The sequence below is a fragment of the Colias croceus genome, chromosome 21, assembly GCF_905220415.1.
Source record: "Colias croceus chromosome 21, ilColCroc2.1".
Classification (NCBI taxonomy): Eukaryota; Metazoa; Arthropoda; class Insecta; order Lepidoptera; family Pieridae; genus Colias; species Colias croceus.
In genome coordinates, this window is record NC_059557.1 from 2,361,933 (window position 1) to 2,377,780 (window position 15,848).

A 15,848-nucleotide genomic window follows, 5' to 3' on the forward strand; every position below is an offset into this window, starting at 1 on the left:
TCCGACATTTCTTTAATGAATAAATTCTTGAATAAATGGTTCAATAATTCATACTAATCTATCTCATCTCATCAGATGATTTAGCATTAGAGCAATCAACATCCATTTTTCTATTCATGTAAATACAAAAACAATGGTTTGTAGTTATATTATATTAGGTTTGGTATATTTTAATTGAATCATAATAAATATTTAAGTGGTTAAAACTATTACAAATATATCTTAAAACAAAATATTTTTGGGTGGAAGATAAAGCCACTTATTGCTAGTTCAATAAAGATTAAAACTTTAGTTGTGTATTCAGCTTCATGAAAAATTATTTTTTTTTCTTGACGCTGTGAATAATAAGTATAATATGTAATCAAATTATTTCCCTAAATGGTAAAATGATGGTTTGGTTTGCCATGATACCTATTTCTTTTAGATAATCAAAGATATCAGATAACTAAAGATATCTTTAATGTGAAAGACAAACTAAATAAATGTTATGTATCAAGAAATTTTATCAAGTAATAATTGAATTTAATTATTCAATGTCATACAATTTTTCATGACTTTTTTGGGTGATTCTTTCATTTATTTAACCAAGGTAGACATAGTTATTGCCTAAAATATTGCCAACACTACATTGTAGTTGTCGCAATGCATTTATTTACCATGCCCACTAATATTTATACATAGAAACAAACGACATGCATTTTGATTTTGTAATTATACATATAGCTATTATTTTTTAATCAATGTTTAATACAGAAGCATATAATATAAATCATGATTTTAGATTTATACACACAACCGAACATAAGTAATGTGTGAAGCTTGCTAAATAGAGATATTAAAAATTAATTAAAACTTATTATTTAACTCTAAATAATAAATCTCAATAAAAACAAAATTTATAACATAAAAATGTAGGGTACTCACAATAAACTGAAGGGCGGAATGTTGATTGACAGGTGAGCTAAGCGATATTGAAGGATCGGTAGATACCTGCTTCATGATTAATCATTTCTTAAATTTCAATGTACATGATCTCACAGAGTGATGGGTCAAACCCTCTCGGAGCCCGTAACAGACAAGCAGTCGTCGACATGCCAAGACGCCCGCTACCTCGTGGGCTCCTCGTGCATGCAGGGGTGGCGAGTGTCTATGGACGACTCGCATACTCACATCTTGTCTCTGCCTGATGATCCAGGGACTGCGTTCTTTGCGGTTTATGATGGGCATGGGGGTATGATGAACTTTTGTACTGTTTATAAGAATTACTAGTTCTTCTTTATTAATATTTTGTTGCAAGATTTGATTGAATTGTTAAACACGGTACTCGGCAGAACGCGTTACTTTTATTTTTTAATGCATTATGAACGATTGATTATTTATTTATTATTATTTTAATATAAATTAATGTTTCAATCAACACAATGGATTGTGTATATTATAACATGTATAACATGATTGTGGATAGTTTTAATTATGTATTCTCGTTTTTTATTTATCTACTCGTTTTATTAAAGTCTATACATAAATACATAAAAACAATTATATATTTCAGGTTCAAACATAGCAGAATATGCGGGGAAACATTTGCACAAGTTCATCACAGCCAGGCCTGAATATCATTTGGGGAATATTGAAGAAGCCATGAAACAGGTAAGCTACCACTAAAACCTATTTTAAAAATAAAATAAAATGAAATTGTATGTAGAAGTATTTAATTTGCGTACATGTAAATATAAAAAAAACAGTAAAAAAGAAATTGAGTTTATTTGTTACATACAAAAATACATTTCTCTTTGTAATATTTTTGTAGAAATAACAATACAATAACACTTTAAAATATAATATCAGCGCTCCAGGAAAATGTGGCTAAATAACTACAATTTATTTCTGTCGTCTTTTAGCACATCTTCATTTTGAAAATATTTGAAGATTGTGTTGGTCATCTATCTATACCTTTTTACTTATATGGCATAATACAATTCCTTTCCAGGGCTTTCTAGACCTGGACCAAGCCATGCTAGAAGAGAACATGCAAGAGAAAGTCGCAGGCAGCACGGCTGTTGTGGTCCTCATAAAGGATAATACGCTGTACTGCGCTAATGTGGGCGATTCCAGGGCCGTGGCTAGTGTTGGCGGCGCGGTGAGTGATTAAATTTAATTTTGAATTATTTTTTTAACCGACTTGAAAAAAGGAGGTTCTCAATTTTTTTCAGAAGTTTATTTTGAACTGAAAGAAAATGGAAAACTGAATTTTGGTAGAAAAAAATTAGATGTTAATATATTGTTGTTTAAATTTATGTTCAAATTATAGAGCTGAAGAGTTTGTTTGATCGATGCGCTTAACGGACTTGCGGATATAAATAATAACATCATGCTACGACTAATAGAAGAACAGCAACAAAAATGTCACAAAAACTGAAACAATATCCCCACTGCGGGCTATCATAGTATATAGCGTTCCGCGCGCGGCTTCGCTCGCTTTGTAGAACTTAGCAAATTATATAACGTCCTCAAGAACCACGCTATCCATTTGTGAAAACAGATTGAAAATCGATGCAATAGTTTTTTGGGTTATCGCGAACAGAAAGACAGACAGACGTTACAGATGATTTTATTTTATAATACGTAGTGATATTATTCTCCAAATTTGTTACTTAATATTTTTATAACAGGTGGAGTCACTTTCCTACGACCACAAGCCGAACAACAAAGAGGAGCTAGAAAGGATCACCGCGGGAGGAGGCTGGGTCCAATTGAACAGGGTCAATGGGAACCTGGCCCTATCCAGGGCATTGGGGGATTATATATTCAAGAGGAATTATAGGATGTCGCCGCGGGATCAGATTGTTACTGGTTAGTGTCAGTTTTATTCCCATTTTTTTATATTTTGAAGTGGAATTTAAAGCTATAAAAATTGAACTCTACATCGAAAACATTTTTTTTGTAATTCTTGTAAGCTTTTGAGGCACTTAAAAATCGTATTTAATTATAACTATCATCTAATTAAATATTAGACATTTGTTATTACAGATCAGTCATACACAATACAATTTTAAGTGATTGTTTGTATCGACTATCCAATTCAAAGCAATTAAAAAAAGTCGATCGTCGGTTTTTTAATATTGCTTCATTAAAGCTGCGTTCTTCCTCAATGACAATGGTCAATTTTTTTAGTCTTTCTCGTGCCAAAGAGGAGACAGGGTTAGGTTGGAAAAAAAATTATAGATGAGTAATATTATCTATAAATTATCTAACTTTTTTTGTCTCAATCTAACAATTTAGATAACTAATTATTAATTATTATCTAACATTTTTTTTTGTTCTTCCAGCATATCCAGACGTTCAAGTGCGAACGCTGACCGACGATTGGGAATTTATCGTTATCGCCTGCGACGGTATCTGGGAGGTGTTGTCTAATGAAGTGAGTATCGTAGTTTATGTAGAAAGAAGCATTTATATTTTATACTAAATATACTAATTATGTGTGTATACCAATATTATAAAGCTGAAGAGTTCGTTTGTTTGTTTGTTTGAACGCGCTAATCTCGGCTATAGAGTATATATCATCACGCTACGACCAACAGGAGCGGAGCCACGGGGGTGCAACCGCGCGGAGCAGCTAGTATAATATAGAAAACGTTATTTATCATCCTTGTTACAAAGGGTGGTAATGGTATGACTACAATATTATAATGTAACGGACATTATATTGTTTGCTGCTATTGTAAATGGTGAACACTTTTTTTAATGATAGTTTAATCCATGAGTTATCTAGAAAGTCGTTTGATTCCCTCCTATAAGAGTTAGATACGCGTTATAACGCGTATTTCTCTTTCTTGTTACATTCTGTCTATATCCTTTTATCAAATCGTTCTATCTCATTGTCCAGGAAGTAGTATCATTTTGCCGCGCACGTCTCGTGGCTGGTTGGGAACCAGCCGCAGTATGCGAGGCATTAATGCAACGTTGCCTCGCGCCGAACTGCCTCACGGGCGGCATCGGGTGCGATAACATGACCGTTGTGATCGTTTGCCTCGTGCCCTTCCCCACTAAGGATAAGACGGTGAGTTTGTTTAGTAGTCGGTTAGTTTTATTTGGTATAAATTAATGTATTTTAATATAACACTTTTTGTATTTATTTATTTTGTAATTGGTGGTTTTGGCTAGTTGTTTATGCATCAATGTATGATGTTTATGAATATAAAATAAATTAACAATTCGCTCATGACCTACTAAAATTTCACTAACACCTTCACTCACTAACTTACATCTACTTACGCAGTTACACTCACTCATTGACCCACTCATTTTATTCTAGCTATTTATACCTAGGTAGGTATTGCTTTTATAATTGTCATTAATTTTTTTAATTGCACAAACTCAAACACAATATTTTACAATGAGTTTTTACTAGTTCAGTTATCTTAACGATTCGATAAATTGTAGGTTATTACAATTATGTTTCACTCAAAAATGTACTTTATATACAGTGTACTAACGTATAATTTTCAATGCAGACACCATACAAGTACCTCGACACTCAACGCCCCAACAAATATTGGACTCTGGGCTCGAGACGTTTTTCCTAATTGATAATAATCATATTATGTCAATATAAAATCGTTTTGTATGTTTGTCTGTGAGATTTTGGAACTGGGATTCATATTGTGATATTAAATTTAACTTGTTTTAAAAAATTCTGTAAGAGTGAGGTGTGGATGTGTGATCATTAATGTTATAAAAATTTAAAAGTTAGTTCATTGGTTTTGAAATAAATTGAACTGAGTTTGATCGAAATATACACGAAGCAAATGCGATTCGATGCGATTTTCACATGATTTTGTTACTTTTTCGATTGTCAAAATGACTTTAGTCTTAGTTTTTTATGGTATTGTTTTGAGTTATTATTTGTAATACTGTATTAAAATAGAAAATGTAACGATATAACAAACATTCATTTATTATTAGATTATAAATATTGAAGTGAAAAATAATTACTGTCTCGACGTTTTAACATGCATGTGACTAATTATTATTATTTTGCTAAATTAATTAATAATTTAAAGTGACTAAAATTCGCCTAATATGATAAAAACTGTACCAAAGACAATTCATTACTTTATAGTAGACAACATAGAGTATTAGTTTCTAATATTCTCTATGGTATAGAGAAAATAATGTTTGTCACAAATTTTTATAATTGTTATATTATACAGGTTTATAATATTTTTTTAAAACAGGCAAGATACAAAAAATTTAGTCACTTTAAACTTGTTTTCACTTTGTACACCCTTTTTAATTTATTAAACCGCTTGTAATGCATGGTAACACTACAATTTTGTAAATAAATTGCTTAAAAATCATTTGTTGTTTTTATTTGTGTCTTAGTTTCCTGTGCTTTTTATTGGTGTGGGTTAACGCTCGTTTTTAAATCAAATTTTAATTTTATTGAATGTCTTAGCTAAATATAATTAATAACTTGGTGTTGTGTGGTAATTACTTCTAACAATACTATTTGTGTTAAAATGAAAACCATAGAAGTTTCTACTCATGCTTTATATAAATGGATGTATTTTTCATTACGAAAGGTAAGATAATATGACAAGAAATTCTATCGATACAACCATTTTTTTAACTGGGAACATTTTCAACGCAAAGGTGAACAATATTCTGTTTACTTGTGTGTTTAAAATGTGATCAGTGGAACAGATGGATAAGAAATGTTATTCAGAAACAATATGTATTGACGTTAACAGATATTATACACATCAGGGTAGACCTTGTATGAAATCTTATTTTTTTTATGTAAGAGCAGGTAACTGAGCAGGTGGATCACCTAATGAAGTGACACCACCGCCCATGAGCACTGACAAAGTTACCTTTGTGAGGCTGTTACCGGCTGTCGAAGATGGATGTAGGCTCTCTTTTTAAAGGAATTTAAGTCATACACGTGCGGGAATACAGAATGGGGTAGACTGTTCCACAAGGTTCTTATTATCAAATAATAATAATTTATATCGTTTTTTATTGTACAAGTAAATTCAAAATCTGGCAACACAACGTCTGCTCGACGCCGTATTATATGATAATACATACTTAATAAGTCTTTTCTTTTAGGATGAAAGTACTTTATAAAATTATATTTTCAGAGCTCACTACCAGCAGAACAAATGTTAAACGACAAATTTATGGCGAACATGGAAGATCTCTTGTACGTGGAAGACGAAGAAGAAGATTTGAAGTAAATTAAATTATATATTTATAAACAATCGTCAATTATGGTGGACTTTTGTAGTAGTAAAGAATATTTGCCCTTCGTGTCTGTCTAGATAGATTCTGTAGTTCTAATTCTAGGCCCTGTTTATGGAAGTATTTCGATATCTATTGAGTCAGTATTGTTTCTTTCGCCTTCAACTAATTTAAGTAATTTTTCATTTCTTTCTAAAAGAAAATAAAGAGTTTATTTTATTCGGAAACCTAGTATATGAATAAAAGGAAAGGTACGATATTAAATGTCAAAACTTTTATGCCAATTATTGGCTGATATTACCCCGTCCGCCCAGTTCTCACGCACACAACGATAATAAACTCATCTAAGATAAAGCTGTGACGCACACATGCGTAGTTGTCGCTTTTTGGACACAGCTGTTACAGGGTACACTATCTATCTAGTCAGTATATTCAATCAATATTTTATGGCAGGAATATCATTAAAGGGTACATCATTATAGTCCTTTTCACGTAGGATGATTCCTGTGACACTTCGTCGTGTTCCGAATTACGTATTTTATGTTTAAAACGCAAAAATAATTTTAGTGCATAATATTTTTATTTTATGGCGGCATTATTACCAAAAATATAAAAATGAAACATCTTAAGCTTATAAATCAAAAACAGTATTGTTTATTTTAATATAATGAAAAATAAAATAAAATAACACAAAAATATAATACCTACGCAATTCGTGTACATGAAATGGATCGTTGAAAAATCATAGAGTTGGAAAACATAAAATCGGCGCCCATCTTGTGATCGTTTGTCAATCGAGTCAATCGTCTGTACGAGTGCCTCAGCCTTCTATATAAGTTGCATTTTTATATTGATACTTTACGTGGTATTCTGTTATTGTTACTAATTGTTATTGTTGACTTTTTTTTGCTGTTGTTTGCTAAGTTTCCTTAGTTAATTGTTGGCGAAATACCGAAAAAACTAATTTTGGTACTTTATTCAAATCGATTTCATTTCCATATAAAATATTATCGATTATCGGAAACAATTGATACGATTTCAGTATAGACATCTCTACACGTGTCAAAAATCGATGTGTCACAGAAATCATCTTAGGTGGAAAGGACTATAGTAGTGAAACTATTGGTAAGGGTAGTTGTAATTATTGCAAAGTAAAAGATATCATCATCAGTCCATATTTGTTATCACTGCAAGGAAACCTTGAAAGATTAAGTCGTAATGTATTTTTTATTTATTGGGTATAAAAATATACTTACTAAAAAGTATGAGTAGTAATGGTCATAGAAATGGCAAATAATTGATAATTTAAATACCTTCAAAGGACACTCGAGCCTTAGGCTGCAGAGCTTGACCGACCATCAGTGCGTACGTCAGTCGCGCTTGTCATATGTATGGAAATTCATAAAACCGTTCATAGCTAGACCGACCATACGCACGAGTATTGTCATGCGCATTAGTGTCATAGTCATACAATTGTTGATGCGTATCGTCAGGACCGACGCGGACAAGCTCTGCAACCAGCCTTAGGGAAGGCAGAAGTTATTAATTAAAAAATATTAATGAATGACATTTATTTTTTATTAATTGACGTTTAAATGTATTATTATTTTGGACAATTAAAATGAAATTAATCAAACCCACAATTTTATGGGAACAAAAACAATGTAAAGTAAAACAATGTAAGTGTAAATCATAAATTTTATCCTGAAGTAATTTATTATAAAGTTAAAAATGTAATATTGTATATTTTATAATGAAAGAACCTTTGTATTTTTATGATTTGAAAAAAGCGCGCCAAATCGAAACGAAGTGTTGCTACACTTCGTTTAAATGCAATAAACATATAAATAAAATTAAATAAATACTTGAAAAACAAAAGTTCACCATACCATCAGTCGCAAATAGTCAAGACATAAATTGCCTAGTCCATACTGATTTTATTTTTCCATATTTTAAGGCTGATATTCGATTTAATTTTCAGTTAAAGTGGTCCTAGTCCTTATACAGGTGAGAATATTAATTGATACTGGATAAGAATAATAATAATAATGCACAATGATATTTCAATATTTTAAAATTATAGTCATAGGTAAAAAAAAACAAATGAACATAGTCTATACTCTATGGTCATCATTAAACTCTATTCATTTTTTCATTGTCATGTGGTCATAATGTTGTAAAGATCATTAAGCTATGGTCAAAATGTTGTATGTATTAAAAATATGTTGTTATTGATTTGGTTATATTTAAAATGTTAAGCTTGTTTAAAATTTGGATTTGTAGTTGAAGTTAAGTGCATACCTTTTTTAAAAGCGATACAATCCTTTATATAAATTCGTAAATCATTTCAAAAACTGTATTATTATTAGTACAACAGTAAATACACGATATACTGATAAAATATTCTTAAAATAAAAATTATGTCGCTGCTCATAACGAATGTTTAACATACCTACTTTGAATAAATGAATTAATCTACCTCTACAGAAAATTAAAGACTTATTTTTTGTAGATTCAGTAGCAATATGGCATCATTATTTGTAAACAATATAAAAAATATATATTTTATTTTTTATTAAAACAACTGTTAACAATAAAGCAATAATTGTGAATTTACTTTTTCAATATATTAATACAATCAAATGATTTAAAATTAATGCAAGAATAATCCCTCTTTACGTATTAGAAGATATTCTTTTATAAGGCAAGTTTTTCAACAATATTTTTGTGATTTTCTGTATAGTAGTTTTATATTTGTACTGTAATGATGTCATATTATAGGAAGTTATTTTATTTGCATTTTCTCGTGCCAAATTGGTTTTTAATTTATATCATGTTTACTGTAGCAATTTTAATACTCAACCCTTTTATGATAGCCCTATGGCCTATAGCAATTTCTCCATATAATTCACCTAGTCAAATACTTTTAAAATAAGTAACTATAGTGGTTCCTAGAAGGTATTGCGGCATAACATGCATCACGTGGTGTCATGCATTAGATCGTTTAACGGTGCATTTACATCAAACGAACTATAATCTAGAGCAAGAGCATGCTTTCGTGATCTTTTAGTATAAACGAAAACTCGTATTCAGTGTTGTTCAGTATTAGAACTTCTTGCATAGAATCTTTTCGAACGCAATAAGAACAACAAAAAAAATGCGCTACGTCTATTTACACTAAAAGAGTTTGATATAGTGGGGGTAAGAATGAGCATTCGCTCGTTTGATATAAATGCACCGTAAGTCTATGATTGAAATCACTGAAATGAATGACATGCAAACTCTGGCAGCTGATTGATGAAATTAATCATGCGGCATGACAATTATTCAAGTATAAGAATGTCATGCTTGCATTGTCGTCTAGAAACCACTTTATATACAAGTCTCACTATTATCTAAATTCTACTATAGTCGAGCCTTAGATTACAAAATAAAAGACAGATGGAGCGTTGCCGAACTAAACCGAATAATTTATCGTCATTTTCAATAAAGCTATGTGTGCTGTCATTTCGCCGCTGCACTGTACGTACACGGTGCTTCTGTGTGCGTGTAATGTTGCCAGATATTGAAAAATTTCCCAAATTTTTCCCCGACTACGGAAAAAAGAGGGTTATGTTTTTCGAGTTTATGGATGTATGCATAATATTTCTTTGACACGCCCTGCAGTATAGACCGTTGGACCGATTTTGAGTTGTGAGGTTTCATTGCAATGATCTGAATTATTATGATAGTGGCGGTAGTGACGTAGGCTATATACATAAATGAGAAGTCAAGTTTTAATTTTTATTTAAATTCTTTTATTAGGGAAGTCAAGTTTTAATTTTTATTTAAATTCTTTTATTACATAAAGTACCTGCCTACTAAAGTTATATATGGACAAAATAATTGTATTCAATTTTTTATTAAATAAATTACATAAAAAAAGTTTCAATATTAACTATAATAATTATATTATTTTTTATTTTTCATAATATATGAATACGAATATCGGTAGTTTTTAGTCGAGAATACGGGACATCATATATCCATCATGGAGTTCACATAAATTAAATCGCTAGCGAAAACGACTATGACGTTTTTAAGCTTTATAAAGTAACAAAATAATTATTATGCTTATTAAAATAATCTAATAATTATCATGAACCTTTAGTGCACTATACAAATAATCACATTCACGATCGAAAAATCCAACAGCATTACCCTGAAGATCTTTTAACCATTTTACCGTTTTACCTATAAAAATGGCAAATTCATTTTCAAAATACTGGCAACATACGTTGAAGTTTTGTATTCCTTCATATCTGTAAAATTATTATTCGTATTAAAGAAATAAATCAGCCAAATAATCTACAGAAAACCTGTGAAACGATGTTTTATCTTTTTTTTTGTTTTCGGGAACAAATTTTACAGCGTTTTATTATCACAAGACGGCATTTTTTTACTAAAATTGCAAACCCTTTTTGACGTATTGCATGACACTTTATGCGCTATAGCACTGGTGCAGCGACGTATTTGTTTTTGATTTCGTATTTTCTTTGACAAGGGCGACGGGCGGTTGTCATGCTCCATCTGTACTTTATTTTGTAATCTAAGAGTCGAGCCAATTTAATAGGCAACATTTGACGTCTATCAATTTTATCTTCGAAGAGAGGTAACCTGCTTAAAAACATCGATTAAAGTGAATTAATCGATACGGATTTGAAACATTTGTCAATCGAATTTACTAATTTATGATGATTTTTATTCACAAGTAATCAATGCATTCGATTCTAGATCTAGATTTCGATTTTAAGAGTTACATCTCTGGTATTTAAAAAGAAAAAAGGTTTAATGACACAAAATTGTAGCGACGTCAGTTCTTCAAGTCAGAAATTGTTCATTATGTTTAGAATGGTTTATCAGTAAAATGAAATCTTAAAATTACTTCTATCGCTCATTATTATTATAAATATGTAATCATAATTGAAAAAAGTTAAGCAAATGTGCAGATCTAACAAAACGAAATATCATGTTATTCTATGTCGTCGTTACTAGGTTACGTTTTTGAATTTAGTTGAACTGTCAAATGTTGCCTATTAAAATGGCTCTACTATATTTATGATTATTGCATTTTATGTGTTAATTGTAAGGTTATTTTATTTATAAGTACCTAATTATAATTAGTGCAGATACTGTTACTAGTTACGTTGCTAAAAATTATATTGTTATTATGAAATTTATCGTTAGCTTATAAATTAATTTTCCTAGTAATAAGTCAATATTAAATAAGTATATGGAAATAATATAATAGATAATAGTAGAAAATATAATAATAGAATATAAGCATTAAGTATGTAATATTTCATGAATTGGCGCCCTTTGACTTATTATTCTTGGGTTATTTAAAATGTGGAAGAAATTCAGTTTTATAATTTACTAGCGGTCCGCCCCGGCTTCGCCCGTGGTACATATTAACGTTTTCTCTACATAAGAACCATCCTCGTACTTCAAGGAATATAATAAAAAAAGAATTATCGAAATCGGTTCAGCCGTTCTCGAGTTATGGAATTACAACGAAAAGTGGCATTGATTTTTATATATTAGAAGAAGAATAGTGTCGTCATGTCAACTTTTCCGAGTTCCTAGATTGAAATATTTTTTTTTGTTTTAAAAGCGAGTTTCTTTGTTTATAAGCCAAGTTTACAAGTATACAACGCAATATCAATTCAAAAAGTCGTATTTTCGACGTGGTTAGACCAAATAATCATCAATTAGGGAATAAAATAGGCATTAGTCAATAGTAAATGTTTATAATTAAGTGTCTAATTAATCAGTGTTAGTTAAAAGTGTGTACGTAAATAATGTAAAGGTGTGTAAATGGTTTTAAAATAAAGTTGTACATTTTGAGTGTTTGTTTTATTTCTTCTAATTGGTGCCTATTTAATTTTCAGTTGTATTCTATTACAATTCTTATAAATGAATGAAAAAAGAGCGTGTGTGCCGAGCACACGTGTCAGAAGTGAAACTTCTTTGGCAAGATTCAAAGATACCAAAATCGTTGCCTTATTTCATTACGCAACGGTATTGCCATGACGCAAACTTGCACTTCAAACAAAAATACCCAGTAAGTACATATTAAATTATTATGCTTAAAAATTGTCAAATCATTGGTCTCCGTTTGATACATTCTGTGTAAAATTATTCAGAAAACCATAATCGTACGCTACATAGTATTATGTTTATGTCATACATAATATTATCCTTTAAACTCATTAGACATTATCTGTATGATATTGAAATCGGATACACTTAATCCGTGAATAGAAGCGCACGTGAATATCACGCGACTATAAATATCTAAATACATTGGCTCAAATGTTATGAAAATGAACTTGGAGACTGTGTTTTAGCAATTTTATATGCCATCCTCTGCAAACTTGTGTTAAATAAATATAATTTGAATTTTGAATTTGTGGGGCCTGATTTGAATTTTGAATTTTGAATTTGTGGGGCCTGACGCTACAACCGCCCAAAAACATTTGCAGTTGGCGTCAGATCCATTGCAGACCTTACAAATGGATTGACGACGTAAAAAGGGAAGGGGGATACCTAATGAAAGGATTGACGAAAGTTATAAAATGAAGCATAAGGAAGAGTAAGGAAAAGGATACGGGATTCTGGAACTGGCCCAAGCACAGTACCTACCTAACATTCACATTTCACGTAGTTATTTAATCTGTGATTTCACGCCGATTTTCTGTGCGGGCGTGGTAGGTTCCTAACTTCCCTGGTTCGAGCTGGCTTATTTCGAGCCGAAACTAGCGCTTATGAGAAGCTTATCACTAATCAGGCTATGTAAGTACCTATTGATAAAATAATTTTCATGATCGCATTAGTAGTATCTACTTCTGATTTCTGAAGGTAATGCATTTTTCTTATAACGGAAAAGATGTTATAATAGATCATGTAGGTAGATTCAGATCATCCAATTCGAGATCGGTGTCTCAAGCGCGGATCCAGGGGGGGGGTCATGGGGTCATGACCCCCCCCTGGGCTAGGTCCACGACCTAAGTGGACCACTAATTTAATATTATCTTTTTTAAATTTACAACTTAATACTGTTCAACATAATGTTTTTATTGACTTTTGAGACATAAAAGTAATATAAAACAATTAGGTAAATCAATTACAAACAAAAGAGAATATAACAAAAATTAGAGGAAAAGTTAATTAGGGTCGACCTGTGGTCGTGATTAAAGGGCAAAAAACAGGTTTATCGATATTTGAAAAAACCTATAACTGCGGAATAAAGTTATAGTAGGTTATTAATTTTTTTACTACAACTTTTGCACACTTTTCACACAAAACCTCAAATATCGAAATATCCCAGTTCGTGGATAAGACATAAAATGGCATTTTTTTTTTTTTAATAAACAATAGAAAATTACGACAAAAAATCGGCCAAGTGTGAGTCGGACTCGCGCACCTAGGGCTCCGAGCAAACCTATTTTTTTAATAGGTTGTATCTTACAATTTTATTTAAAGGAATTTTTTCTTTATCTTGTGCTATAAGTCGTTGCTTTTATCCAAATTTCAAGACTGTGTTGACGGGAAGTACCTTGTAGGTTTTGATTCCCTTGCAAGTAGTTGCGAGTTACAGAATATGAGGCTCTATTTGCTTTTTCTTCAGATTGCGTTGACATAGAATTTGAATTAAATCACAGATTTAAGTTATTATAGACCTGAGTTCTGATGTGAATATCAATTTAATACATGTAGACCTTCATGAGTAAAGGGATTGTAAGTTTAAAATTATTTAAAAAAATATATTTTTATTTAATTTAATTAAATAATTAGGGTGTTTGCAGTTTTTCCTACATCTGTGCTATAAGACGATACTTTTTAACTCAATTTCAAGACTTTGTGTTTACGGGACAGGGTGCTCCCTGCAGGTATCCTTTGCTAATGTCGAAATCCTACGGTCTACGGTCCCTTGATGCTGTGAAAAATTCAAACGTATAAGCCAATGCAATCAAAAGATGCAGCTGTAAATGCTGAAATTTTTCGCAAAATTCGACATTATCGGCAAGGGAATCAAAACCTATATTGTAGTACTTCCCGTGAACACGAGTCTTGAAATTTATTGAAAGCAATGTCAGCACAGATGGATGAAAAATTGCTAAATAAATAATAAATAAATAATAATACATAAAATTCATTTAAATCAGGCCACATAGCCCATAAAGTGTGGCCACATAGCTAAAACATACATTTCATGCTTATCAACATTCTGAAGTGTCGCCAGGAATCAAAACCTACAGGGTACTTCCCGTGAACACAGAATCTTGATATTTTGTAGAAAGTTACGTCTTATATTACACAGATAAAGGAAAATTTGCAAAAAGCATAAATTTCAAATTAAAAATGTTTGTACGGAACTCTTGGTTCGCGAATCCGACTCGCACCTGACCGTTTTTTTTTTAATCTACGTATCAATTAAATTATCAAAATATAGCTTTTGTAAATTGACCACGACTATGTGACCCCCCCCTGGCACCAAGCGCGGATCCAGGGGGGGGGGTCATGGGGTCATGACCCCCCCCTGGGCTAGGTCCACGACCTAAGTGGACAACTAATTTAATATTAAATTAGTTGTTATTAATTTTTGAAACATAAAAGTAATATAGAACCATGAAACCAATTATAAATGGAAGAGAATATAACAAAAATTAGAGGAAAAGTTATTTACGGTCGATCTGGGGTCGGGATTTAAGGACAAAAATACAGATTTTCTCGATTTTCGAAAAAAACTTTAACTTCGGAATTATGTTTAATGGAAAAGTTGTAGGTAATTACTAATTACAATATTTTTTTTATAACTTTTGCTATTACATTTTTCTCACAAAACCTCAAATATCGACAATTTTTTTAACAAAACAAGGCTCAAGTTTAGATATCAGGTCAATAAATGGTTAATAACGATAGAAAATACAGTAAAATTAGGAAAAAAAACGGCCAAGTGCGAGTCGGACTCGCGCACCGAGGGCTACGAACAAACCTAATTTTTTATTATTTTGTGTCTTTAAATTTTGCTTTTAGCAATTTTTTCTTAATCAGTCCTATAAGACGTTGCTTTTAACCAAATTTCAAGACTACGTACCTTGTAGGCTTTGATTCCTTTGCGAAATTCAAAATTTGCGATAATTTACAGCATAAACGGCTGTATATTTTGATTGCGATGGCTTCAATGTTCGTGGATAAGATATAAAATAGTAAAATTTTTCTTACGAAATAAGGCTCAAGTTTAAATATCACGTTAATAGATGGTAAATAACGATAGAAAATTCGGTAAAATTAGGATAAAAAAACGGCCAATTGCGAGTTGGGCTCGCGCACCGAGGGCTCCGAATTGACCTATTTTTTTTATTATGCTGTACCTTAAAATTTTGCTTTTAGTAAATATTTCTATATCTGTGCTATAAGACGTTGCTTTTAACCCACTTTTAACCAAATTTCAAGACTCTGCGTTCACGGGAAATACCTTGTAGGTTTTGATTCTTGCAAGTAGTGCGAGTTTCAGAATATGCGGTTTTAATTGCTATTTCTTCTAATTGTGTTGA

General features: G+C 31.3%; 1 protein-coding gene across 1 annotated transcript; it reads left to right on the forward strand.

Annotated features, from left to right (window-relative positions):
* The first annotated feature begins 683 nt into the window (after positions 1 to 683).
* LOC123701240 (probable protein phosphatase 2C T23F11.1) lies at positions 684 to 7,685 on the forward strand. The gene is made up of 9 exons (XM_045648651.1): positions 684 to 956; positions 1,041 to 1,231; positions 1,553 to 1,650; positions 1,991 to 2,140; positions 2,673 to 2,853; positions 3,330 to 3,421; positions 3,890 to 4,063; positions 6,150 to 6,730; positions 7,361 to 7,685. Exons 1-8 carry the CDS (start codon positions 943 to 945, stop codon positions 6,243 to 6,245), a joined length of 996 nt encoding a protein of 331 aa, XP_045504607.1. The 5' UTR covers positions 684 to 942; the 3' UTR covers positions 6,246 to 6,730; positions 7,361 to 7,685.
* Positions 7,686 to 15,848: the final 8,163 nt, after the last annotated feature.